General features: G+C 41.2%; 2 protein-coding genes across 16 annotated transcripts; one reads left to right on the forward strand and one right to left on the reverse strand.

Moving 5' to 3' along the window:
* Positions 1-400: 400 nt before the first annotated feature.
* On the reverse strand, positions 401-26,629 carry LOC117573526 (peripheral-type benzodiazepine receptor-associated protein 1). Of its 15 annotated transcripts, none has more exons than XM_034256766.2 (19): positions 26,475-26,629; positions 20,697-20,865; positions 20,532-20,630; positions 20,222-20,476; positions 19,085-19,208; positions 18,612-19,018; positions 16,504-17,038; positions 16,334-16,445; positions 15,609-15,754; positions 15,345-15,545; positions 14,956-15,140; positions 13,951-14,656; positions 13,622-13,887; positions 11,924-12,004; positions 10,187-10,789; positions 9,229-9,552; positions 8,868-9,162; positions 5,502-5,569; positions 401-2,291 (listed from the first exon to the last, which is right to left on the reverse strand). In XM_034256766.2, the coding sequence occupies exons 2-19, from the start codon at positions 20,838-20,840 to the stop codon at positions 1,587-1,589; spliced, it is 5,256 nt and encodes a 1,751-aa protein (XP_034112657.1). In that variant the 5' UTR covers positions 20,841-20,865; positions 26,475-26,629; the 3' UTR covers positions 401-1,586. The 15 variants fall into 15 exon arrangements, with proteins under 15 accessions (XP_034112657.1, XP_034112656.1, XP_051862414.1 ...); XM_034256765.2 differs by having other exon boundaries at positions 14,956-15,146; XM_052006454.1 differs by having other exon boundaries at positions 14,956-15,146; positions 15,609-15,790.
* On the forward strand, positions 19,386-20,227 carry LOC127565829 (FGFR1 oncogene partner 2 homolog). Its single transcript, XM_052006461.1, has one exon. The coding sequence runs from the start codon at positions 19,442-19,444 to the stop codon at positions 20,162-20,164; it is 723 nt and encodes a 240-aa protein (XP_051862421.1). The 5' UTR covers positions 19,386-19,441; the 3' UTR covers positions 20,165-20,227.
* Positions 26,630-26,656: the final 27 nt, after the last annotated feature.

Raw genomic sequence — 26,656 nt, forward strand, 5'->3', positions numbered from 1 at the left:
TGTATTTGTTTTTTTTTTTTGTTTTTTGTTTTATGTTTATACTTTCTGTTATCGTAAAGCAAGAGGTACGCGATGTATTTTTGTTTGTATGCACGCAATTATGTTTTTTTTTTTGTTTTTTTGTGTGTTGCTAAAGCAATTATTAAACATTAGGAAACATCATTCTATATTTTTATGCTTTGTTTGCTTGTTTTTTTGTTTATGTTTATGTTTTATACAGGAGAAAGCAAGAGATCGTTTCAAAAGGAAAGTACGAGTAGCAAGTATTCATCGCAGTGGATAAGTCAAATAGTGTGAGTAGTTGGAAGGTTTTGATTTGATTTGATTTGTTTTTTTGGTAGTCGAACAAAGAGGAAAATCGATTAGAAATCGGCAAAGTCACACGACTTGGCCTTTAAAGAGTGTTGCAGTATTTTATTTTAGTATGTTAAGCTAATGCTCGGCAGCTGCGATCTTTCGATCTTTTCTTTTTGATGCAAGCATGCGAAGTATGTATGTATGTGTATGTATGTGTGTGTATAGTATATATGTATGTATCATATCTAATGTATAAGTATTTTTTTTTTTAGTATTTTTTATGCATTTTTCATAGTTTTTGTTGTCCAACGCGTTTTTTTATTTTTTGTCTTTATATTGCTCAACTTTCCGTTCGTTCACTTCGGGATTTGATTTATAAATTTAATTTAAATGTGTATTTCTTTTTTGTTTTTAATATATTTTAAATATATATAATATATGTATGTTTTTTTGGATTTCACTTATAGTTTTCTTTTTGTTTTCATTTTACTCGTATTCTTTTTTTTTTTTTTTGGTTTGGTTTTTATTTATAAACTGGTCAGCAACAGTAGCAAATTTAACAATGTGCGTTAACAAATAATTGTAAATATAATGTATGTATGTATATAATATATGTATGTATTTTTCCCCCCCTTCCCTCTCTCTTTCTCTCTCACACACACACACCCTCTCACCATCTCTCCTCTTGCTACTGTGTGTGTGTGTGTCTCTACATTTGTTTATCATTTAGTTAGTTTTTCTTTTTTGTTCAATTTCTTTATATATATTTTTAGTTTTCTTTTTCATTTTTTTTGGTTTTGCTATCAATTTACTTAAACTGGAAATTTAATTTATTTAATCAATTTTACAACAATTTATGTATGTGTGTGTGTGTGTGTGTCTTGGAATGATGTTGTTGATGTTGCTGCTGTTGATAGACTTTTCTGTTTTACTTTCGATCTTTGTTTTTGTAGTTCATGTTGTTGTTGTTGTTGCTGTTGTGGATTCTACCAAATATTTCTATCAATTGTATTAATAAAAAATATTATCATTATTTAGTTCTATTAGTTGCATCATTCTTGCATCAACAAACAGTTACAACATCATCAGAGACGTCAGAGATCTGAGAAATCTCTCTTCTCAACGTATTTCTTGTATAATTGTGTTTGTATATATATATATATATATGTTTGTATGTATATGTATATATATATATGTATATTAGCTTAGTAATCATAGCAATAATCATAATCATATCAAATAAGTCTAATCTACGAATAATATAACAGGACCCTATGGAATGACCGGGGTTATTTGCCAAAGCCAAACCCGAATTTGCCAAATAGATCTTTGCCTTTCGAGAGGACATCGCCGCCGGGCGCCGCTGCTGCAATGCCCTTGAGGCCTCCCAGCAGACCGGCGCCCGGCCCCTGCGGCGGTGGCTGGGCTTGCGGTGGCACTTGTTGTTGTTGTTGCTGTTGCATACCCGGTTGCTGTTGCATACCCGGCTGCTGTTGCATACCCGGCTGCTGTTGCATGCCCGGCTGCTGCATCTGTTGGGCACCAAAGGCGTTTGCTTGTTGCTGCGTTGGCTGCACACCACCAGGTGGTTGCATTGGATCCGTTTTGGGCGCTTGTTTCGACCCAAATAGACCACCGGTGGCAGCCGAAGTAGCACCAGAGAGCAGGCTCGTTGCACCGGAGAAAAGTCCGCCCGTCTGTGCCTGCGTCGTCACTGGCACCTGCTGCTGCTGTCCCATCTGCCCCATGCCCATCTGTTGGCCCATCTGTTGGCCCATCTGTTGACCCATCTGTTGACCCGGCTGCTGTCCCATGCCCATCATTCCAGGTTGTCCCATGCCTATCTGCTGCTGCTGTTGTTGGGTTTGCTGCTGCCCCATTTGCGTCTGTTGCTGACCATACGGTTGTTGTTGTTGTTGTTGGTGTTGTTGCTGGAGTTGCTGCTGCTGTTGTTGCTGTTGCTGCAGGCCAACATTACCAACGCGACCGATCATCTGCAAGTTGTCGGTTATCGAACGAACAACGATCGAAAACGAATATCGAATTAGTCGAATGATTCCAGACGAAGCGAATCGAATAAACATATTGTTATGTATATATAAATGGCAACTAATCAGTTTGAAATAATCGTTAGTTTAGTCTATTCAGGATTACAGGAGTACACTGCCACCTCTCTCACTCACTCGCTCGTGAATGTATTCGCATGATTCGAGCGCCTACGCGATTGAGATTGAGTTAATTTGTATAGTAAGTGAGTTAGTTAGAGTTTGTTGTTAATGACGGGATTTTGGTTAGTAATAACTGTTTACTGATAACTTTGTTAAATTAGTAATTGCAACTACGAACAACTACGAGTACTCGCTCGCATCGCACTCACACTCACATTGATCGTTAGATAGAGAGAGAGAGAGAGAGAAAGATTATAGAAGTGAGTGCAGATGCGAGTGCAACTAGTATTGGAAACCTGTTTGATGTAAGTGTGTGAGCGCAGGAAACACTCAAATACTCGAATCCAGGAACACACTCTACACACTCATTCATTCAATCAATCATTCATTCATTCAATCATTCACTCATTCATTCGTGAAGAGCGCATTCCTTTTGAGAGACTTGAGCTGATTAGGAAACACTCAAATACTCGAATCCAGGAACACACTCTACAATCACACTCAGTCATTCAATCATTCATTCAATCATTCACTCATACATTCGTGAAGAGCGCCTTCCTTTTAAGAGACTTGAGCTGCTTAGGAAACACTCAAATACTCGAATGCAGGAACACATTTCACACACTCACACTCAATCAATCATTCATTCATTCAATCATTCATTCGTGAAGAGCGCATTCCTTTTGAGAGACTTGAGCTGATTTCCACGCAGATTTCAATCAAAACGAATGACAGTTACAATACGTGACTTGTTGGCTTGTGATTGATTGATTGATTAGTTGATTGATTGTCAAGTTATGTAGAACTAGCAACTGTTTTGTTGACTCAACTCAACTCAACTCAAGAATAATGATGCCTACAATATAACTCGCATACACTTGCAGTATTAAGTTTTCAATCGCAAAAGCAAAAGTCCAAAATTCAAATCTAGGAACTCAAAAAGGTGATAAACTTAAAAACGGGGCAAGGAAATCAGGAGTGAGAAGAGTCCGCTCTCATTCAGGGGAACTAAATATTACGTATATGTACACTAGTTAATCACTCTAGGTGTATATTTTTTTTGTGTGTGGATGCAGTTCAAGTTCTCCTTTCAACGGTGTGTTGTTCTTTGGTATTCGTCCTGCGGTTGGGTTGAAAGCAAAGTTAAAGAGCCTAACGCAAACCCAGGAAACAAGTTAGTGATATTTTAGTGAAAGAAATCAATAATCAATAACAGAATCATTTATGGCTATGTATATAGAGGGGGTAAAGCAAAAGAGTAAACGGCATACAAAATGAAATTGGAAATGAAAATTGAAATTGAAATAGAAATAGAAATCATAGTGAATTCGCATCGAATGAAATGATAAGCAATTAGTTTACACATACAGTGAATCACATAGAAATTTGTACACATTACATCCAATATTCCATATAGTAATAGTAGCAATTGATATATAATTAATATTAATTAATTAGTAGCGTATACGCAATAAGGAAACAATAATTGATTAGAGATATTTTGTTAATTGTAGATTTATAGAGTACGAGTACGAGTATACTTTTGGGGATAATCACATCTTAGCGGCAAAATATGTTGTGTATATCGTTATCGTTATCGTTATCGCATATCGAATATCGTATATCGCATATCGTATATCGAATATCGTATATTGGATTCTGTTGTTGTTCGAGAACTCAGCAAAGATGTTAGTAGTTAGTTGTAGTTGTAAGTATTGAGAGTATTTTATGTATTTACACACTCCTAAGGACATCAATCAAAGCAAAAGAACTGAACAATCAAAATATGTATGAACTCGAGCTTGAGTACAATCCTTTGTTGTAATTCGTGAGAAGCCACATTTATATAGATAGAGTAAATGCGTATTTAGCAAAATAATATTAAAGAAATCAAGAGAAAAGAACTTAAATCGAACTTGAATAAGAACTGAATGGAAATGTGAATGATTTGTGCTGTAGGAATTGAAACTGTATTCGATGTCTGTTTATCTGAGATTAGTTCAAAACTATACACACATTTTACACATTTGTACACTAACTAGACGAGTATAATATATATAGATATATTCTTTATTTATGTGTTGGTGCTGACAATTGAGTATTTGCAGGACGATCAAAGTTATGTACACGGACGAGCATGATTGATTGATTGATTGACTATACAGGAATGTTCATTCTTATGGCTAATCTTACTCGACTCGCGACTCGAGGCAGGTTGCTAGCTATACGTAATGCTTCTATTACAATTTCGATAAGCAAAATGTTCATGTACTGTACTGTAAGCGTTAAGATGGATTTCTGGATCACTGCGGGAGATACGCACAAACACATACAGAGGTAGCTTCTATACACAAGAGAGAGAGAGAGATAGAGAGACTGATAGATACAGCTTGAGAGTGTCATGTATGGAGGAGAGTATTCGAGTATGTTTATAGACAGAGAGTTGAGTATAGATAGCGTAGTATATATAGAGTATAGAAAGGAAGTAGAAGGAAGAGCGAGCGAGACATGGACAATGATTGACTGCATTTTGTACAATGATTGATCCAAGATCTGTGATCTCTGATCTGTGATCTGTGTGACAACTGTGACAACTTATCAACATTGCAATATACGATTATCGACATTGTGATATGTACTTGATTTTGATTTGATTGGGATGAATGATTCGTATATCGCATTAGGTTTGTATATATAGTATTAATTGATTATTTGGCTATTTGGTTATGTTGTTGTTGTTGAGGGGAAGAGAACCGAAACCAAATGAGTGACAGAGAGAGCAAGTTAGTTTTTAGCTGTAGTATTACGAGTAAGTATTAATAATAATAGTACGAGTATTTGTAGCTTTTTTTTCTGTAGCTTATGAGGTGTGGTTATATATATATTTTTTTTGTTGCGCTTTCTTAACTTTTTCTTTGAGTATAGTATTTTTTTATTTTCAAAACAAAGGAGAATCTGTTGTATTTTCATTTTTTTTCTTTTTAGCTTTAAGTATTTATTTTAAACAAAAGAAAACAAAAGAGAAAGAGTATTTACCTGCGTTTGGTGATCGGGGGCAGGGTGGCCCGTGTTGTCTAACAGTGTAGGGGAAGCAGGGCGAGCATCTATAGCAACGAATATAACATAAAGACTTCACATTTACCACAGCAGACCATTACAAAAAATTATTTGAAAGAAGTTTGTAGTAGTAAGTAAAATGTAAACGAAAATCAAACCGAACCGAAACGAATCGAATCGAGTTGAATTGAATAAACTTAAATTCTTAAATTGAACTCAACTGAACTAACTTGAATGTAGTCTCAAAGATTGAATATATATATACTATATATAGAGAGAGTTTCTTCAATTTGAATTTGAATTCGAATTCGAATGAGTTACAGCTGCTGTCTCTAGGGTTTATTTCTGTTACTTATCGCGTGGGTCTCGAATGTTTCAATACTCGTTGTGTTTGTTTTTTTTCTTTTTTTTAAGTACATCATAATTTATATCACCGCAGTTTCATAAATACAAAATCGTAAGGTACGAAATCAAATTGAGTTTCAAATACGACAACAGAAATGAAAATCAGCAAGTCCACAAAAACGAAACCAATCGAAAATCAAATCAAACAAAACACTTTTTCAAATATATTTTACGGGGGCATTTGGAATTGAATTGGAATTAGAATCAGAATCAGAATCAGAATTAGAATTGAATTGAATAGAAATTTTTGTTGATTGCAATACAAAAAACGAGAGAAAGAGAGAGAATTATTAATGGATCGCTGGGAACATTGGCAAAGAGTCAAAATCGTATTCAGCATTTCGCAATTGGCATTTAGCAGATTTAATAGAGAATTGTACATAGTTATAGTTACTTATTTGTTCGATTAGGTTGTCATATATATGATTTGATTTGTTTTGTAGTATATAAGCATAATATTACCTTCGTTGCGCTTCCCTATATATTTGAGGAGTCTCAGATTCGATGAATAAAATAATTATACATAGGATAGATAATAGATTTGCACTTTGAAGTCACGCCTCTTTTGAATGTGCGTGCCTCTTAAGATATATTTTTTAATATATATTGTTATTATTATTGTTATTATTGTTAATACGAGTACGAGGACGAATACGAGAGAGTATGTATATGGGAATACGAGAATAATTAAGTAAGTGGTAAAGGGGTAAGTTAAGTTAAGAACTTCAAAAACTTTCATATTTTACATTAAGATAATTTACATAAATTACAAAGATTGCTCGCATTTGATCAGATAATTAATTTGTTTGTTATATATATATGGATATATCTTAATAGTGCTTTAAGCCCCTGCGGTGTTGTTGTTTTTGTTGTTATATCGCTAAAGAACATAAAATTGGAAATATGGAAATTATCCCAATGGGCTAAAATTGGCAAACAAACAAGAGCAACATTCAAAACCAGCCGGAAAGTACTTAGATAACATGTAATCGTAATCGTAATTGTAATTTTAATTTTAATCGTAATCGTAATTGTAATTTTAATCGTAATCGTAATCAAAATGTATAATTAAGAACACAAAGTATTTGTCTGAAAAAGCAGCGCAAAAATAGATCATACACTTAGGAAACAGCAACCGAGGGGTGGACGGGGGGGTTTTAAATAGACATATCGACATATAGAATCGAGAATCGAATTTGTCCCCTGACATTTTACTTTGGGAATTTCTATATTTACAACTTGTCGGAATCGGAGTCACGTTATATAGTAAAGGTAATCACAAAATATATTCTACAAGTTGAGCTGTATCTCAGTTAAATTGAATTGAAGTAAGATTGAAGTAGTTTTGTAGTTAATTGAACTCTATATTAGATCTAGATCGATCGGTGAGCAACTAAGGAATTACAATTCATTCGACAACCAGGTGCAGGAAACTATTCTCCTCTTTGTTATGCAAATCAATTAATAAAACTAAAACATAAATAAAAATCGATAGATAGATTGATAAATGAAAAGATATTAGAGAGATTAGTTGGATTAAGTAATTAACATGCAAGAGACCATCTAGAAGTTTGCAAGGCTATAGAAAATCACGCAAGACAAGAGACAAAAGTAGACAGTAGTAGTAGAATAATAATAATCGCAATCTGTGTATAGACAATAAAGAATAGATATCGGAATAAAAGTAGAAACTAAAGAATGAATCAGTGCCATGAGATGAAATTTATTACAACACATTCTGAAGAATCTGCTTTCAAATGAATGAACAAAAATGAAAGGAAAAATAAATAAACGAAAATGAAGAAGAGTTGAAAGTTAGGAGGTAGAGGAAAAGCATTTCAAAAAGACTGTGTGTACAACAACAAGAACAACAACTATGTATCTATTATATATTGTAGTAGTTTTGAGTAGTTTGAGGATTAGATAATTCGATTTGAACCCAAAACAAGTAAGTATAAGAGGATTGTAAAAATATTATTTAACTGACTTGTGCTGAAAATATATGAAATATATTTTACAAAGAAAAATATTCGAAAAATATATCCAAAACGAAATGTTAAAACACTTTACAAAAGTTCTGCGGAATCGTAACAAAAATATATATTCAAAATTAGCGGCGTTCAGAACGGAAATTGTAATTGTATTTTGATTATTTTCATTTTTTTGTTCTTTTTTTTTTTTTTTTGATCTGTAACTGTTTTGGTTTTTTCATTTTTAGAGTATTTGAAATTTTGCGAAAGAGTTAGACAGAAAGAGAAAAGAGTGAAAGATTTTCAGTGTCGTCACGAGATTTGTTTTTGTTTGGTTTCTTATTAGTTTTTTTTTCGTATCTTTTCTTTATAGATTTGGAAAGAGTGTTTGTGTTTCATATTTTTTCATATTCGCTGATTCCAAATACGAGTATTGTTAAGGATTCAAATAAAGAGTGAACAGAAGAGAAGATAGGAGAATCTTGAAGTAGTTATATAGTAGTTTGTAGTTTGCTTAGCTACTCGTATAGTAAGCTCGTTAATATCATCCTGCTTTGTTAGTCTTGTGTTGTTTTCTGGAAAACCTGCATAGTGGATTATCTTTTATATATATTTGTAACGTATACGATTAGAGTGTGTTTTTTTCAATGTTGTTGTAGATTTGGATTGCTTTGAGATTTTTGATTTGAGATTTCTTATTCTTTTTCTGAGTTTTTCTTCGAAATTGAAATCGAAATGATAAGTGAAAATGATAAGGAGTAAGCCTGTAATTGCTTTTCGAATAAGTTTAGTATCACATCATTTGTTGTTGTTGTTGATAAATGGTAAATATAATATATATAATATATATTTTAGTATTTTTTAGTACTTGATTCGAAATCAAAAACGCAAAATTCAATTCAAAACGTAAAACGTAAAAATGCAAGAGAATTGCAAAATGAATCGGATCACAGAAAATCGCCCTACTTACTTTTGCCGACTGGACCTCGCGGCCCAGCCACGCCAGGCATCATGTTGTCTCGCGGGGGCGGCGGCGGTCCCCTTGCCCCGGGTCCCTGGCCCCTGCCCCGCTGACTGAGGCCGCCTCGGCCGGCGACCCCGCCAGGTCCCATTTGATTGTTGTTGTACTGATCGGGCGCATCGGCGAGGAAGTTCGACGGCACCAGGCCTCTCACACCGTCCAGTTCGCCCATGTAGAAACCGTCTTCATCCATATCACCATAGACGAGTATTATCTCGCCCGTCTTGAAGCAAAGCTCCACTTGCTGTGATTAAAGGAAGAGAGTGTAATTAGGGTTTTCTTAAATGAAAAGGAATTCTTTTACACCCACCTCGGCATCCACATTCGGACTCAACTCCTGGGGATCGTAGTCGTAGAGGGCAATCATCCGTTTCACCGGCATGTTCGCATAGATGTCGCCCCACCGATCCCGACTCACATTGCGCATGCTCTGCTGCGGCACACCCTGGCCGGGCATCACTTGAGCCGTGCCTGGCGTGGCGCCCGTCTGCATGACGCCGCCCATCTGCATCTGTCCGCCCTGCATCTGCGCCGTGGTGTCCTCCACCTCGCTGACCATATTATGCGGCACATAGCCCCGCCTGCCGCGCAGTTCGCCCCAGTAGAAGCCATCGGCGTCCTTATCACCATAGACCTGGTTGCGGAGAGCGAAGATGATAAAGATAATGAAGTAAGATTCTTATGAACTTTATAATAATATGTAGTATTCATAATGCTATAGTATTTGGTAGTGTATTATCGAGTGCAAACGAGTACCGCTAACTTAACGGTTAAACGGTTATTTATGGAACTATTAGAGAAGAGAACAACGTCTACTTAGTGAGTATTGATATTGAGTATTGAGTATTGTATAAGAGTATTTAGTTTAGGGTTTCATACTGTACTGCTTAGTTATCGAGATAGGAGGACTTTAACTTATGTGATACTGTAACGATCTCAACTTAATGGGTCTGTGTGTATGTGTTTATGTGTGTGAGGGGGGAACTGAGAAAGAGGCGAAGGAAAAACATGCACTGATTTCGATTCAAATCGATGCGTTGCGAAGCGCAGCCAATTCTTGGCATCCAATTCCAATTCTGCATCCAATTCTGATCAAGCGCTGATCTATAGCTGATTAGAAGTCATTGTTACCATTTATCGTTATCGTTTATCGTTTGTGTTATCGTTATCGTTATCGCCTGTCCTGGGCTCAGTTGCTGCTCAGTTGTGTTGGCTGCAAAGTGTTTTGGTGGTTCTGTGTTAACGGCAATTCATTAGAGCGCGCTTACCTTGATCGTGTCACCCTCTTGGAATGGCAGTTCTTCGTCGCACCCATCGGGATTGGGACTCATTGTGGATGGATCGTAGTCGAACATGGCCACAAAGTATCGCGGCTTCTTCTGTGCTCCAGCCATCTGCTGCTGCTGTTGTTGCTGCTGCTGCTGTTGCTGTTGCGTCTGTGGCTGCCCCGGTTGCTGGCCCGGCATCAGCTGACCCTGCTGCAACTGTTGCTGCTGCTGCTGTTGCTGGGTGAGTGGACCACGTGGACCCATCATCTGCCCCTGTCCGGGCATCTGTCCTGGCATTTGACCAGGCATTTGTCCGGCCATCTGTCCAGCCATTTGACCAGGCATTTGACCCGGCATCTGACCTGGCATTTGACCTGGCATCTGCCCTTGCATCTGTCCTGGCATCTGCCCCGGCATTTGCCCCTGCATCTGTCCCGGCATCTGTCCCTGCATGCCCATCTGTCCGGGCACGGGTCCGCGGAAGCGAGGACCTCCCATCGGACCGCCTTGTGCCCCGTAAGCTTGCTGCTGCTGCTGTTGCTGTGGTCCCTGGGGTCGTCCCGGCACCATGCCGCGCTGCGTGGCGCCCGGCTGTTGGTAGCCCTAGTTATCGATATCGATGAATCGCGCATGAATTTGAATTTAAATTTAAATGAATTTGAAATTTTGTTAGCGTTTCATTCTTGGTTTTAGCTTGTCGCAATAATTGTTTGCTTAATTGCTTAAGTTGTACTCTGTTTTTCATTCACATTGTCTAAAGAGAGATGTGTGTAGCTTTAGCGTCTGCGATTAGTTTAGTTTAGCACAACTAAAAAGGATAACTAGCTATATATATATGTATGTACATGTTGTGTTAGAGTGTTAGTAAGTATTAGTGTTGGTATGTGTGTGTGTTGGCTAAGTACGAAGAAGACTGGGAAATCATAAGGCTAGAAGGCTGATATACGAGAATACGAGCTGATTGAGGTCAGAGGCAAGTACGAAGCTAAGTACGAAGTATTTTGATTAGGAAATAAGAAAGCAGATATATTTTGCTAGACGAGTATGAATGTGTGTCTATGTATAAATGTGTATGTGTGTGTGTTGTGTCTGTTGTACACACACAAGTCGCTAATATGAACTGCGGTTCCTACGAACTATGCACAGAGTCATCAATCATATCAATATACTTACATACGAGATAGAGAGAGAGTTTTACTTAAACATATTCCCTTAAAAGTACACTATGCGAGGACGAAGGCGACGAGACTTGCTTAAAGTACAATTTATCCCCCCAAAAAGCTAATGCTATAAACTATTTGTAATCCCCCATCTAACCATGCAACAATATCTGAGCTTGCCTAGAGGCCAGAGTTGAGCGTAGAATAATAAAAATACGACAACGGCTAAGAACGCAAAACGACAAAAATAAAACTGAAGCACAAATCATAAATATTTGATACGATATTTAAAAGTTAAGAATCGCACTTGACACTTGTCAAGTTTAGTTGTTGGTTCAAGTTCAAGTTCGAGTTTAAGATCAAGTTCAAGTTGAAAGCGTAGTTCTACTTCGATTATATAGACATATTTATACGATTAAAGGCAGATTGATTATTACTAAAAAATGCATTGAACTCTTAAGATTAGATTAACGATTAACAATTGTTAGCTAATGTTAGTATAACTGTGATTGTGTGAGTGTGTGAATGTGTATACGAGTGTGTTGAATGTGGGGTAGATGTTGTGGGTATAACTTACATTCTGGTTCACTTGATTCTGTGTGGGTTTCGAGAAGAGGCCACCGAGCAGGCCACCTAACAAGCCGGAGCCTCCGTCAGGCTGTATCGTATCGATATGGTATCGGTATCGGTATCGTTATCGGTTTCGGTATCGGTATCAGTTTCGGTTTCAGTATTGGTTTCATATAATGAAAATGAATAGTATGTAACTTGTTTTGTTTAAAAATGTTCGTTGCATTGCGTTTTTCCTTAATACAATTGTAATTGTAATTGTAATTGCCGCATCAATACTTAACAGATAGTTTATTGTAATACGATTAATTATAGTAATTAACATTCTATTGTTCATCTGAGCAACTCAATCAAGTTCAAGAATAACCATTGCACTTTGTATACTTTTGCTTCTGCAATTTGATCAACATGCGATTTGGTGAATCGTACTCAAAAATCATGAATCATTAACCAAATTTCAAATACAATCAAACACTAGCATTAACTAATTAAATAAATTATAACTTTACATACATACAAAGTATCTTTTTTGTTTTTTTTTTTAATCGATTTCAGGGGATCGGTCTCAATTCTTATATAATTACAATCGAAGAAGGTTTCAACTTTCTCACAGTTCATTTCATATATATTTAATTTAACAAATTTCGTGTGTGAATTTTTGTGCGATTGTCTAAATTTTGATATAGTCGGTGTATGTATATAATGTGGATTATATATTTGCAAAACAATACTGAGAACTGAGGAAAGAGATTCTTAGGCACAGAACAGAATTCAACTGAACTGAACTGATCGGAACAGTAAGAGAATAGAGGAATTAGAAGAAAAAGAGGCAATTCAAAAGAGATCTTCAATACGAGAGAAGAGAGAGAGAGATATACAGAGAATGCGGAGAATAGAGTGGCAAAGTATAAAGTATAAACTAGGTAGTACTTATAAGAAGGAGAGAGTATACAAGAGTTGGAGTATTTATGTGGCTGATTGAATACTTTTCCTTTTCAAAATTCCATTATGAATCAATTATGGGAATCAACAAAATACTTAAGGCAACTTTCAACGAAGAAACAATAAAAACATAAGAGGTTATATGAATAGTATGTGGGGGCGGGTTCTTCAAATCTTCCCATTCCATCAATAACTGTTTCATTTGACGGTGACGGTGCAGTATTTTTTTTTTTTTTTTTTTTGTAATAATAAGTATACGAGTATTTACAAATCATAAGGTTTTTGGTATAGCATTCAGGATCGAATAGTTAATGTTTTGTGGCACGATCTGGTACGTTATGTATCTACATCTGTAGAACTTTATGTACATTTTTAAGAGTAGAGGAATACCTTGCAGAGGGATTTAAATAAAAATGAAATTTGCAATCTTAATTTTATTATAACTGTAGCGGACCTTAAGATCAAAGTATTACTTTACTTTACAATGGTTTAAAATATTTGTTCCATCTCTGCAAGGGTATTCGGTAGTCGGCTTGCCGATAATATGCTTTTCTGTTTAATTGAAAAATTTGGAAAACAAATAACCAATTGCATGGAAATGATAAGAAAACGAGTTCACAGAACAAGACCAGATTTATAAACTTATGTACAGAGAATGCCAATTGCAAGTGGATCTCGATCCGAATGCAATTCTCCACAGAGAGAGAACTGCAGCTGGATCGGAGATCGGAATCAGCAGATCGGAATAGACTGCTACACTAACCTGATGACCGGGCTGGGTTTGGCCCGGCTGCTGGCCAGGTTGGAGTCCCTGCTGTTGCATCTGGTTGGGATCGTATTGCGTGTGATCCTGCTGCATCATGTGCGGCTGCCCCAGCTGCCCCATCTGGCCAGGCTGACCCGGCATGCCCATCTGCTGCTGTTGCTGCTGCAGCTGGTTGGGCATGCCGTGGAGTCCCTGCTGCGGCAGCTGCGGACCCATGCCCATCTGATTTGGTCCCCGGCGGGCGACAGCGTTGCGCACTTGGTCTGAGGGAGTTGAAGGAATAGAATAAGAATCGAACCTGAAGCATTGAAATAGTCTTCACTCACTTGGTATCAAAATGGGCGCGCTGTCCGCCGACTGTGAATCGCGAGACTTGGTGCGAATGGTGACGGCGCGGGGATTGAAGACGCCCAGTTTGCCGATGTCGATGAGTGCGTGGTCGCCCGTTGGTGAATTGATGTCGGTCACTTTTTTACCATCGGCGTACACAGCATAGCCGGTTACAGGCCCCGTGGACGTGGGTCTGTTAACCGGCTGCCATGTCACCAGAATGGTGCCATCCTGAGGACCAGCCTCAAGTTGGATCTCCTGTGGCGGATCGGGCAGACCCTTGGTCAGTGTGCGAAAATCGGCATAGGCCCCCGGTGCCTCCTCCTGGCCGGGTCTGCCCGCAGTGCCTGCTCCTACTCCACCGACAGTGTGACCAGGCTGTGTGCTGTGCTGGCCAACGGCACGCAAGTGCTTGGCACGCACGGTCACACGGTATTGGGTGCTGGGCGCAAGGCCCGTTATGGTGTGCCTATACATGCCCGGCTTGACGGTGCGCACCTCCACATTGTTCACACACACCACGTGCTGGTGGTTGGAATTGGCCGGCAGCCACGATATAACCGCCGAGGAACACGTTATGTGCGAGGCGCGCACCGCCGAGGGGCCCAAGTGCGAGGTGTCCCGCCCAATGATCATTGTGCAGGCCGCGTCCCTGGACGTCTGACGGTTCTGCGTAACGCTGCGCACGCTAATACGATGCGGCTAAAGGGAGGGATTTAAATAGGGAAGATAGGGAGAAATGTAGGATTAGTTAAGATGTCAGTTGAAGGTGGCTACACTGAGAGAAACAAACGACAAATAAAAGTTCCTAGAATAAGAAATTCCAGTTATAATCAATTCTGACGTGATTGATTGCGAACGAAACCTTAATTAAGGAAATTGATTTAAGAATGAGTTCTTAAATACTCTAGGTAGTATAACACTTTCATTTTAAATACAGTAATCCCGATCCCTAACACCCTATCTTAGTTTCTCTCAGTGTAGTTGGAAGTCTCGCTTACCCGCGTGGAGTCGACGCCCTCGATTAGAGCGCGTGTGCGTTCGTTGGCCTTCACCGTGACTTTGAGCACGCCATCGACATAGACGTGATAGCTGTCGATCAGGTTGTAGCCCACGGGCTCCGGCGGCGACCAGCCAATGAGCACGCTCTTGTTCAGCTGCCTCTCCAGCGTCAAGTGCTTCGGAGCTGGAACTGTTTGGGGCGGGGGAGCACAAAGGAGTCAGATTAGTAAAGGAGCAATTGAAAAAGAAAATGGAGCAGCAAGCATAGATCAGAGCGATTAAAGTAGTCGAAATTGATGCTCACCAAGGGGCGCAACACGAAGGCCACACAAAAATCAAACAACAAAAGATTAAACATGCAATTAGCAAACACTTGAGAGGCAGTTACCATTATCGCTAATGTCGTCCTGGTCGTGCTCCAGATCGGTGTGCGTCTCACTCAAACGTGCCAGATCCTCGTGCGTGTGTGTGAGCAATGGGTTGTGCGGCGGCAAGGAAGGCAGCGACGTTGTGTCGCACTGCATCGAACCGTCCTCGGCATCGCGCAGTGTCGACAGTACCGCCTGATGGAACTCCAGCAAATCGTCGCCTATTAAGGGAGAGGGTATTTATCTATCCTTTCATTTTCATCATAGTCTAAGAGTCTACTCACCCACTAGTCGCTGCACAAACGAGGCGGGCACCAGGCCCCGACGTCCATCCAGTAGCTCCGCATCCAGATAGCCTCCTTGTGGCTCACCGCTGGTCCACACCAGCAGATAGTCGCCGGCGCACAGCGACAGCTCGCCCTCCGCCTCCCTGTGAGGGAATATAGCATTAGACTGGGCTCTTGATCTGTGTTGAATGTGGGGGAAGTTTGTTAGTGTGTGATTTTATAGTCTTTGAGAATAAGATGTTCCAACGAGCGGACAGACAGTCTATGAATGACGCAGCATTGGGAGATAGCTAAGTAGTCATAGTCTGTTATTGAACAAGAAGAATATTATTAACAAATTTGGAAGCGCATGATTTTACAGTCTTTGAGATCTAGTTGTTTTAAGCATTAAGTATATTTATGAATGGATGTCTACATTAAGGACCAATTCTATGAGAATCCTGCAACAATATACTGCCCCTCAATTAAATAAGATCTTTCTAGATGGAAAAGTATTAATGAAAAACATAATATAAAAGTAAAAGGCTGCGTTGAATCTTCAGGAATATTGCTAGCAATCAGGGTATGGCTTGTATTGATAGTTTTTCAGGGAAATGTGTTCCTAAGGGCGAACAGACACACTTGACAGAAATATTTAAGATCTGGGATGCTAGGACAGACGAACAACAATGCGCTAACTTGTAATACTCATCTCTGAGCTGAATGAATCAGGTTGAACTTACTCTGGCGGATCGTAGGGAAAGCGTGCAATGAACACACAGCAACGTCCCTTGCCCGGAATGTCCAACATGTCCACCTGTGGCTCAGTTGCGCCGTTCATTGCGTGGTTGCGAGCTGTGAAAGATAAGACTGCTATAGAAATACTCCAAGAGTAGATAGTGAAGACACTTACTGTCTAGGTCAAGGGCGCCCAGCGCCAACCCGCTGCGATTGTGCATGATGGAGGTGCCCAGGCCATCGGTGAACTCGTCGAGGCCCCAGCCGCCATGCGGACCCACGGGAATGGGGGAGCAGGGCGAGCTGCGGTTGCCGTAGCGGGCCAGCGGTATGTCGATCTCGTCGAGCATCTTCATCTTGGAGGCCTGACGCAGTGCCGCCGAGGTGAACGGATACGAGGCGCTCGAGGCGGCGTCCATGAACGGTGGACCGCCATAGGAGCTGCCCAGTCCACCGGCGGCGCCTGCGCTCAGGCCGTAGAGCGAGGTGGCACCGGTGATGCCACCGCCGGCGGGTCCCAGGCCGAGCAGGGCGCTCGTGTCGAGCATGTTGATGTTGCTCATGGTGGGGTGGGTGAGCGAGGAGCCAACGCCGCCGACGCCGACGCCACCGACGCCGCTGCCGGCGCTTAGGCCGAGAGCCGAGTAGCTGGTGGAGCCGCCGGGCGGCATGTTATGCGCGTTGAGTGACAGGAGGGGCATGGTTGTGCTCTGCAAATTGTACAGTTGTATTGTTCCGCGCTTCTCGATTCAATTTCAATTTCAATTCAATGCGATGCAATTTCAAGTGCGTTTCGGCAATTTTGATTTTTGGTTTTTTACATTTTGTGTAGTGTTTTTTGTAGTTGTAGTTGTTGTTGTTGTTATTGGTGTGTTTGGTGGTTCAATATACACATACAGATACAGTAGTTACACACACACACACATACAGAGAAATAGAGACACAGTTACACAAAGAGAGACATTAAACATTTGTTGGTTTGTTTGCAAGGCAAACCGCAAGTTTCACCACAGAGAGAAGGCAGACAACGATTTGAAGAACGAGTTATTGTACAAAAAGAGAGAGAGAGAGACATATAAAGAGAGTAAGAGAAAGAGAGAGAGAGCACATAAAACGGGAAAAGAGATCACAGAGTAGACGTTTATTGGTCAATATATCAAATGAAAGCCAGCTATGTAGAAACAGCATAATTCATAATATGATTATGATTATTAGCTATGAGAACGCAATGTCGAAAACTATTGTTATTGTTGAACATGATGGAGGCGGCATCGCGCTTAAGTTAAACATTTGAATTCGATTATAGGTTGATTAAACATGAGTACGAGAATATTGATTAAATGCTAAGTAGATGAAGCCGAACAGTAAAATGCATAAACACGATTATGTATTTATTAACAAATGAACTTGCGAGTTTGGGCAAACGACAAAATGGGAAGCAAAGTCGCTTTGCTTTCAGATTGGTAAATTGAATGATTTCATGTGTATGTGTGTGTGTGTGTGAATTATTGGTTGGTTTATGGTTTCAAAAGCTGACTCTAGCTAAGCGAACTAGATTGTCTAGACTTGTAATAAACTCTAATGAGAGATGCATAAATGAATACGAATAAAAAACGAGTGCATGCAGTGGAAAATGGCGATGCCCATAAAAGTATGCTACAAAATATGAATGTAAGCTATAAAATGTGAATGGTAAATGGAATACACATTTGAGAAGAAGAAGAGTGAACTACAATATACAGAGTGTTTGTGATGCATTTACAATTGTATGTATATGTGTGAGTGTGTGTTGGATGTGTGTGTTGGTGATGTATGTGAGCGTGTGATGTAATTATTTTCAATAATGAAACTACAACAAAGCACAAGAGTACGATTAATATGTGATTTACATGAACGTAACGCAACGCAACGGAATGGAATGGAACGCTACGCAACGCAACGTAACGGAACAGAACGGAATGGAACGGAAGACGAGGGCTACTTGAAGCAGATATCGATCAATCGATCGATCACCGAGGGCAGCCAAAGCCGTTTGTTAATGTTTTTTTGATTTGCCAGGCGTCAAAGCGATTGATTCGTTAACTAATTGCATTTTTAGTAGCAGTATATACGATATATATTATATATAGTATTAATATTATAGTTATAGTTAATGTTAGTTAATGTAATTGTTGCGTTTTTATATAGTAGGTTTTTTGTTGCTTGTGGTTCGTTTCAATTTGAAAATAGTTGGTTTACCTGACTTAATGCCGTCGGCATAGCCTTCATCGTATGAATATTTACCGGCAATGGTGGAATGCCAGTTATTCCACTAGTTCCACTCAACAGCTTCTCCACCGACGTCTGCCCAACTCCGTAGGCAGCCGACTGTAGTGATTGTATGGCATGGCTGCTCAGACTCGACGATATGCCGCTAATTGAGTTGGGCACCAGACCCGATATGGATGTATGTCCGCCTCCTCTACCACCACCTCCTCCTCCCCCATCCATCGCACCACCAGCGGCGGCTGCAGCAGCTGCCGCTGAGCCAACGCTGGTGCCGCTCAAGCTGTTGCTCGTGGCCCCATTGGCCAGAGTCGAAGCCAGCGATTGGGGCAGGCTCGAGTAGCCGGAGGACAGCGCCGAGACGCCGCCGCCCGAAGCGCCGCCCAGCACAGCTCTTTTATAGCGATTCAGTTCTTCCTCGAGCTCTGCGAAGTGCAAAATCCATTGAGAGCAGCTCAAGATGACGATGGCAAAAAGTCGCTGTTACTTACCACTCTTTGATATGGTTCTAAATTCGCTGTTTCCCGCGCTCATCATAGAACTGGGCGGCAATGCTGACATGCTGGCGCTGGCCGAGGTCCTTGGCTGCTCCAGTTCGGCCAGCACGCGATTATCCTGTAAAGGAAAAATAGTTGAAACATTGAAAACAATATTTGCGAGAGAGTAGCTAAATAAATAGACAGTCGACTTAAAATGTCTTCAATTAAAATTGGAATAGGATGAAAACCTTTAAGCTCTATCACTAAGATGGCTAAAAATATCCCTGAACAGCTCTCATCACAGTTGGCTAGGTGAGCACATCAAAATCATTTGTTAATGCTCGATGCTGGGAAATATTCGATAGTAAAATGAGCAACACTCAGCAGTCAGCGACAACGACAGTAAACGGTCTGATTGGCAAGGCTCAGAAGCTGTCCAAGGACCTCAATGGGTTGATCAACAAGTCCGCAGTGCTTCTCGCCGACAGCCAGCATGTGAAGCAGCGCATCATCGACTCCTGCGGCGTTCAGGACAATCAGCTCCTCAAGAACCTGGTGAAGTACTGCAACGACGACGAGCGCATTCATCAGCTGCTGGAGAACGCAGAGCTGAAGCAAACCCTCGAAGAGTACAAAGCGGGTGTGGATCACATCATGGGCAAGTACAGGCAGCATTGCCAGGAGAACAGCCAGCTTGAGGAGCACTATCAACTGCGCGCCAGATACGTGGCTGGACTGCAGGAGATTGTGAATAACCTGGAAAAGCGCATCGAGGAAATGGCGCTACTCATGATGTTCACAGTCACCCTGGAGGAGCACAGCAGCAGTGAGAATCAGCGCATCATCCGGCAGCTGTCCGAGGAGAACGAATTGTTGCGACGCCAACTGCAGATTAGCTGTCATCCTGTAGCCAAGGATGTCTTGCAGCAGGCGCAACCTGCTCAAACGGAATGCGGCACTCAAGTGGATGCGGAACAGGACTTTGTCTCTGACTCTGAATCGGACTCGGACTCTTCCAGCTCGGACAGCTGTCACAGCTTTGTCACCTGCTTCTCATACAGCATTGAATCGCCAGAGAAACCTCAGTCATAATTTTCGTTTTCCCTTTCTGTATTCACTACTGAAACACATTAAAGCTCTTTGTCTCACCTGCTCGATCTTGGCCATGATGATGTCAATCTCGGAGCCTTGGTCCTGGTGGCTGATTGTCGGCGCCCAAGTCACTGTCGAGCTGCTGGCCGAAGTGGGAATGCTGGCTGGCATGCCAGCTCCGAAGGGCGCCGAGTTGGACATCGAAGACGGACACATGTTGTTGCTGGGTGCCGAGGAGCGAGCTGCCTTCGCCTTCAGCGCGGCAGTCAACTCGATCTGCAGCTCCTCGCAGTGCACGTTCTCCAGCGCCACCTTAAGAGAAAGTTGAGAGTTAGTAGATAAAACTGTGGGAGACTCCTTGACTCACCTTCTTCTCCAGTTCACGAGCACGCGATTGAAGGTTCTCCACGGCCTCGGTGTCGGGTCGAGCGCTGCCACTTAGATTGCGTATTTGTGCCAGAGTTTCCTACACGAAATCAAGTTACTCGATATGTCCTTAGGGTAGACTTAGGGTAGAACAGCGATGACTCACCTGATGTGCTCGCTCGATCTCAGTGCGTCGCATCTCCGCATCCCGCAGCTGCAAACTGAGTGCGTCCAGCATGCTATTTGGCGCTACGCCGGCTGCCACCGCAGTGGCCGCCGACTGATGATGGTGCATCGACTCGTACGGCATGCTGTGGCTGCCCCTTTGACGACTACTGCAATGGAGGAAGCCGCAAACAAAATGCCCACATTAGACTACAGTTCAAACGATTCTCGTATTGCCTATAAATAACAATTTGATGGATGGGAAAGGGGGGGAAAGGGTTTTATTCCTCATTGTTCTCGCTGCTCATTTTCGGTTTCGGCTTCTTTATTATTTATGTGTACGAAATGTTTAAATGGGTCAACTGCTTGGCTTGACTTGGCTCAGTTCAGCTCAGCTCAGTTCAGCTTTACTTGACTCTCGAAACTTGGCAATCGTCGTCGTGGGCTTTGAACTTTGAACTTTAGGTTAATTACCGTTGTGGCCCCGTTTGGAGGACGCTCGCTGCTCGTGCTCGCGGTTCCATTCAAAAATACTTTTCAAACGCTTTTGTGGGCGTATTTAAATAGATTTCCCTATTATTAACAATATTACGCATACGCCACGTTTACCACGAGCCTACGAGTGAGTTGATAATGCAATCGATCTGGCTTTTAACTGGCGACTGCTTCACAGCTATTTAACGCTTTGATTGCCAACTCAATCACGCACTGCGAAGCAGCAAGCACACATCGTGCAGACAATTGTATTAGTCATACGCCATGTTGAACGCGTGGCAGCAAAAATAGGAATGCTTAAAGTTATGGTTAAAGAACTGAAAGATACCTCATGAGGCAAACAAATATTGATGTTAATAAATTCTTACTACTTGTTCATATTGAGACATACTTTTAGAAAGTTAATAAACTTCAATTAGGTTTTTACATTAAATTATTTGAGATCTTTAACTACCCCGCGATTCTTTAACTCCAGGGTATCGAAACACGCGCCAATTTGTCTAGACAGCCGCAAGACAGTCGCAAATGGTTAAAAATGAAAGTTGCCAGCAAAGCTAAAGTAATAAATCAACTATATCAAAAAAAGGGAAGAGTCCAAGAGGAGAAGGGAGAGAAGGAAGGGATGCAAAACAATTTCAGCATTTAATTGCAACTTTAATGGAATCACAAACTGCAGTAGAAACTCAATTTGAATAACTTTGCGGCCCAGTGCTGAGTCCCAAGCGACACAGCAACCACAAACACAAGCACAGACATGCATACGCATGCACGAGCATGCACAAACACGCACCGACACGCACACAAGCACATAGAGAGCTGCATCCATCGTTTCGCTGGTGTTGTTGTGCGAAAACCACTTTGCTGTTTACGCCCCCGCGCTTCTCCCTTTGACATTTAAAAGCAATGACAAGGTTTATCCCGATGCTGATGCTCTTGTTGCTGCTCGATTGATGGATGGATAGATGGATGGTTGGATGGTTGGATGCCCCGCCCACTTGGATGGCTAGCTGGCTTGCTGGGTGGGCGTGCATGACAGCATCCAGCAGGTGGGCTGTGGCATTTACTTGACGCCATCAACAAGGCTCAGGTTCAGTTGCTGTTCGATTCGTTGATTGCATGTCCTTTGCCAAATATCAAAGGTACATCCTGCTGTCCGTCTGTCAGTCTCTCTGTCTGTCATCAAGTTTGCACTCAACACACACTTTAACTTGCAATCAATTTGTTCAACACTTAAGAGTTGTGATTTAATTACAGATTGCTGCTTAAATATGTTTTATCCTTAGGCAGATTTTTCACTGTGAATGTATGTGTATGTGTGTGTGTGTATTTATACCTATCAGTTGGCGATTTGTAATTAGACGTGTGTGCAGCACAGCTCAGCGCAGTCAAATGCGAAGCGCAACAGCAGCCAAGTCTCATTACGGCCACTAGTTGCTGTTATGCACAGTGCGCTGTCTCCCCCTCCTCACTACCTCTCCTCTCTCTCACTCTCTTGTCCTCTGTCACCAACACTGCACAGTTCCTTTACATACAGAGAAAATTACAACTGCAAAGGCAGAAACAGCAATAGCAGCAACAGCAACAATTGCGCTTGCTGCTCTGCACTTGCCAATGGATTGGAGTGTGCGAACAAGATGACAGCATTGCCTGCGAGAGTGTGAGAGCGAGTGAGCGTACCCATGCGAAATGAGTAGTTGCTCTCCCTCTCTCTGTCACTCTCTTTTGGCAGACAGTGGTGAGAGAGCTTGCGAGTAAATGTCCCAATGAGAGAGGCCTGCGCAATGGCCGCCAGTGAACAGTGGGAGAGCAGCACTGTTAACTGACTTAACAGCAGGCTGCTAAGTCGCTGTAGTATAAGTATGTCTGTGCGTGAGTGTGTGAGTGGGTCGTAGCATTTTTAATTATGATTATGAAGTGGGCGAAAGTGTGTGAGTGGATGTGTGTGTGTGTTTGCGTGTATGTGTGGGCAGGCTATCTTTACTTTTCACTCTTGGGCTCGTAATTATTTCTTTGGCATCAGATGGCTGATGTTGTATCATCTCATCTCTGACTCTGACTCATTTCCTTGTGTGTTTTATCTTTAAAAACACAAAGCAGAGCAGAGGAGTAATTTGAATTTCCATTCATTCCATTCAGGCAGCGTAAACGCTTAAACGTTTAGGCGTCGTTGATCAACAAACTTACGCATTCAGCTGCACAATTAAACATTTAGTAAACACAAGCAACAACAACAACAACAACGCAGGACACAATAAGGACACAACTGGCGTGCTGTCAGCTGCTTTAGCTTCAGCTTCAGCTTTGCCTTTGGCTCTGGCTTTGGCTGCGGCTGCTCTTTAAATTTTAATGAGTTCTCAAAGTGCAGATTAGCCACAAGCATCCTGCTCGCTCTCTTTCACTCTCATGCTCATTCTCTCTCTCCCCCCAAAAACAGAATCCCAATCGAATGTAGGTTGCGGCCTGACTCTGCTTTACACTCTATTAACCCAATTTCTAGCAAATCAGCATCATCAGAGTAAATTAAATGGAAAATTCGCATTCGTTTTCGATTTCCCACTGCATATGAGCAAAAGTTCTCGACTATTTATGTTACAACGTGCAAATGGAGTGAGTACTTGAAATAATGGCAATTAAAGTTGCAATTTGGAACATCGTGCATCGTGCAACGGTCGCAAGCAGGTCATTAAACTTTACTCGCAAGTAATTTAAGAACTTGCCGCTGCCTTTTTTATGTTTTCTGTTTGTGTGTCTCAACTTTTGATGCACTCAAAAAGTGCAAAATACAAAAAGGAAAACAAGTTGAAGAAAAACAAAAAAGTTGAGGTTGCAAAGTTTCGAGTTGAATTTGCAACTTTTAGCAGCACAGAAGTGCAATTAATTTGCATATGGGCCAAGTTTCTTTCTCAGCGCCTTCTGAACTAAATTGACAAGAAGAAAGCAAGCAACAACTCTTCCTTATGTCGACTGAGCACATTTTTATTGCATACTTTGGAGCGCACGTGGAAATGCTGCGATTCTATCTTGACTATGAAATGGAATTATATTGATAAACAGGAAGAGGAAAGAATTCACTTTAAAGTGAATTTCACCAATTTCATGTTCGAAACATTATAAAGTTCACTATCCTCCTGACAGTTTGACCTCAATCGAGACAAAAAAAAAACAGCAAGAAAAAACAGAAATAACAAGAAAAAAAGAAAAAGTACCAAAGAGGAGCAGAACAGAACAGCACGAGGAAACGAGCACAAAAACTATCTTGGCTATTTATAACTATACGCTCACACTCAAAGCTGGTGTTGGGAACAGAATTTCATGCGGGCCTCACGCACACATTCACTTACACACACACACTCACATATGCTGAGACTGTGAGAGAGGCTAACAATGTGTAGCATAGTTTTTGGGGCCGCATGTGTCGCTTTTTTTTCGACGAAGTGTCGTCCTTTTTTTTACAGAATCACATACACACACTACACATGCGATTGATTGCCATATGTCAAAATTGAACATATTCCACGATTAATCCTAGCTGTCACCCACACATACAAACACACACACACACACACACACCCACAAATACTGTGTCGCGTTTTTGCCGAATGCGTGACATTAGATCGTTGCTTGCATTGGCCCCAAAATACAAAATAAAACGTTTCATAAATACTTGTGTATGCGTCTGTGTGAGCAACCGCAGTTGAAAGCAAAAAATAAATGTAATCAAAAAAAAGCAAATTGCGAAAAAGTCCAAAAATAGTTGTTACAGTTGCTGTTGTTTGTTTCCCTTTCCCGTTCTCGTTCCCGTTGCTGTTACTGTTTACTCACACACTCATGCACATATACAGGCGCATTCAACGTTAGCTAACTGCGAGTGACACAAGACAACCGCATGGCAAACACCTGTCCCCTTCCCTCTGCCATTCAGCCTGCTATCACTGCTGCTGCTCTTCCTCTCTCTCTCTCTCTTTCTCTGTCTCTCTTAGCCATTGCTGCTGCACACGTACATAATCTGTATGTGTGTGCGTGTAGTTGTGCACTTTCTGTTACGCACGCAGCAGCAAATAACTTTTACGCCTCCCACGCGGCCAAAACTCTTAATATTGTTGTTGTTGTTGCTGCTACTTCAGCTTCAGCTTCAGCTGCTGCTCTGCTGCTGCTACGGAGCGCCAAGTGTCAAAACCGCCCCCGAATACCCGAAAATGGGGCACTTTTCATTTATCTTTCGGCACTGCTGCCGTTTTCTGCTACTGCGGCTGCGGCTGCGGCTGTTACTGCGGCTATGAATATGAAACACACACAAGCAAATCATCACACGCACACATACATATGTATATATATACATGCTCTGCTCCAGTTCCCTCTGCCTCTGCCTATTCACGTTCTACGCTATTGCATGTGTGTGTGTGTGTGTGCGTATGTGTGTTGTGCGCGCGCGCCTTTTTGCACAAATGCAATTTGTTTGTCAATTTTGGCTTACTTATTTATGCATTTCTGCATAAGTAGTGGCATAACATTAATAAGCGAATGCGCACATGTGTATACACACGTTTAAACATACCTACATACATACGTGCATACTTGGAGCCGTTTTCATTCAACGTTCTGTTTGCATTTCACATTCGCATTTGGATTTCTTTCTGTTGCCTTTGCGTGCGCGCGTTTATGCATGTGTATGGGTGTGTGTGTGTGAGCTTGTACTCATTCGTGTGCTTGTGTGTGTGTAATTTTACGTTGGCAAGCTGGTTTTTTTATCGTTTCATCGATATGAATGCCTCCCGCTTACACTTTTACTTTTCACATTCATTACGCTGCCTCTTTTTTCGCTTTGCATATTTTTAACACTGGAGTTGGGGAATTGTAATGGTGGAAAACAATTAAAATATTGTTGTTGTTATCGCACTCGCGTTACAGTTCATTTTTTGTACTATAATTGTTATTTAATGAGCTGCTCATTTCATTTCGATTTAAACAATGCAAATACGAAGAGAGAGAAAGAGAGCGAGTGGGGAGCATAGAGAAGGGGAGAGAGCGGGCGGCTGCTGAGAAAACATTTTTCCCATTTGGTGTACAGCGAAATTTTTCGTGAGCTCGTTTGCTCCCCTTTCTTCTTCTTCACCGCGCCTGGTCACACAGTGGGGCAGGCAGCCTTCGTTTCTCGCTTTTCGATTAACGTCCTGAATTGACTTGAACTGAACTTTGTTTTTTTTTTGCGTTAATAAAACGGCACAGGATTAAATGTTTTCACTTGGCTCTTTTTGCGAACGAATACTTGAAACATTTTGCGAACCTTTTTGCTGCTGCTTCCTCTTCTTCTGCTCGATTGCTGCTGGGGCTGCTGAATTTTCAGGTGGCCTTTTTGCACTTCCACGTTATCGCTAGAGAATTTACATAAATGCATAGAGTTTACACTAGTTAACGAGTTTTACTTTGTAACGTTTTACATAACAACGCGCTTTTTATTTATTTTGT

The sequence above is a fragment of the Drosophila albomicans genome, chromosome 2R (genome assembly GCF_009650485.2).
Source record: "Drosophila albomicans strain 15112-1751.03 chromosome 2R, ASM965048v2, whole genome shotgun sequence".
Taxonomy (NCBI): domain Eukaryota; kingdom Metazoa; phylum Arthropoda; class Insecta; order Diptera; family Drosophilidae; genus Drosophila; species Drosophila albomicans.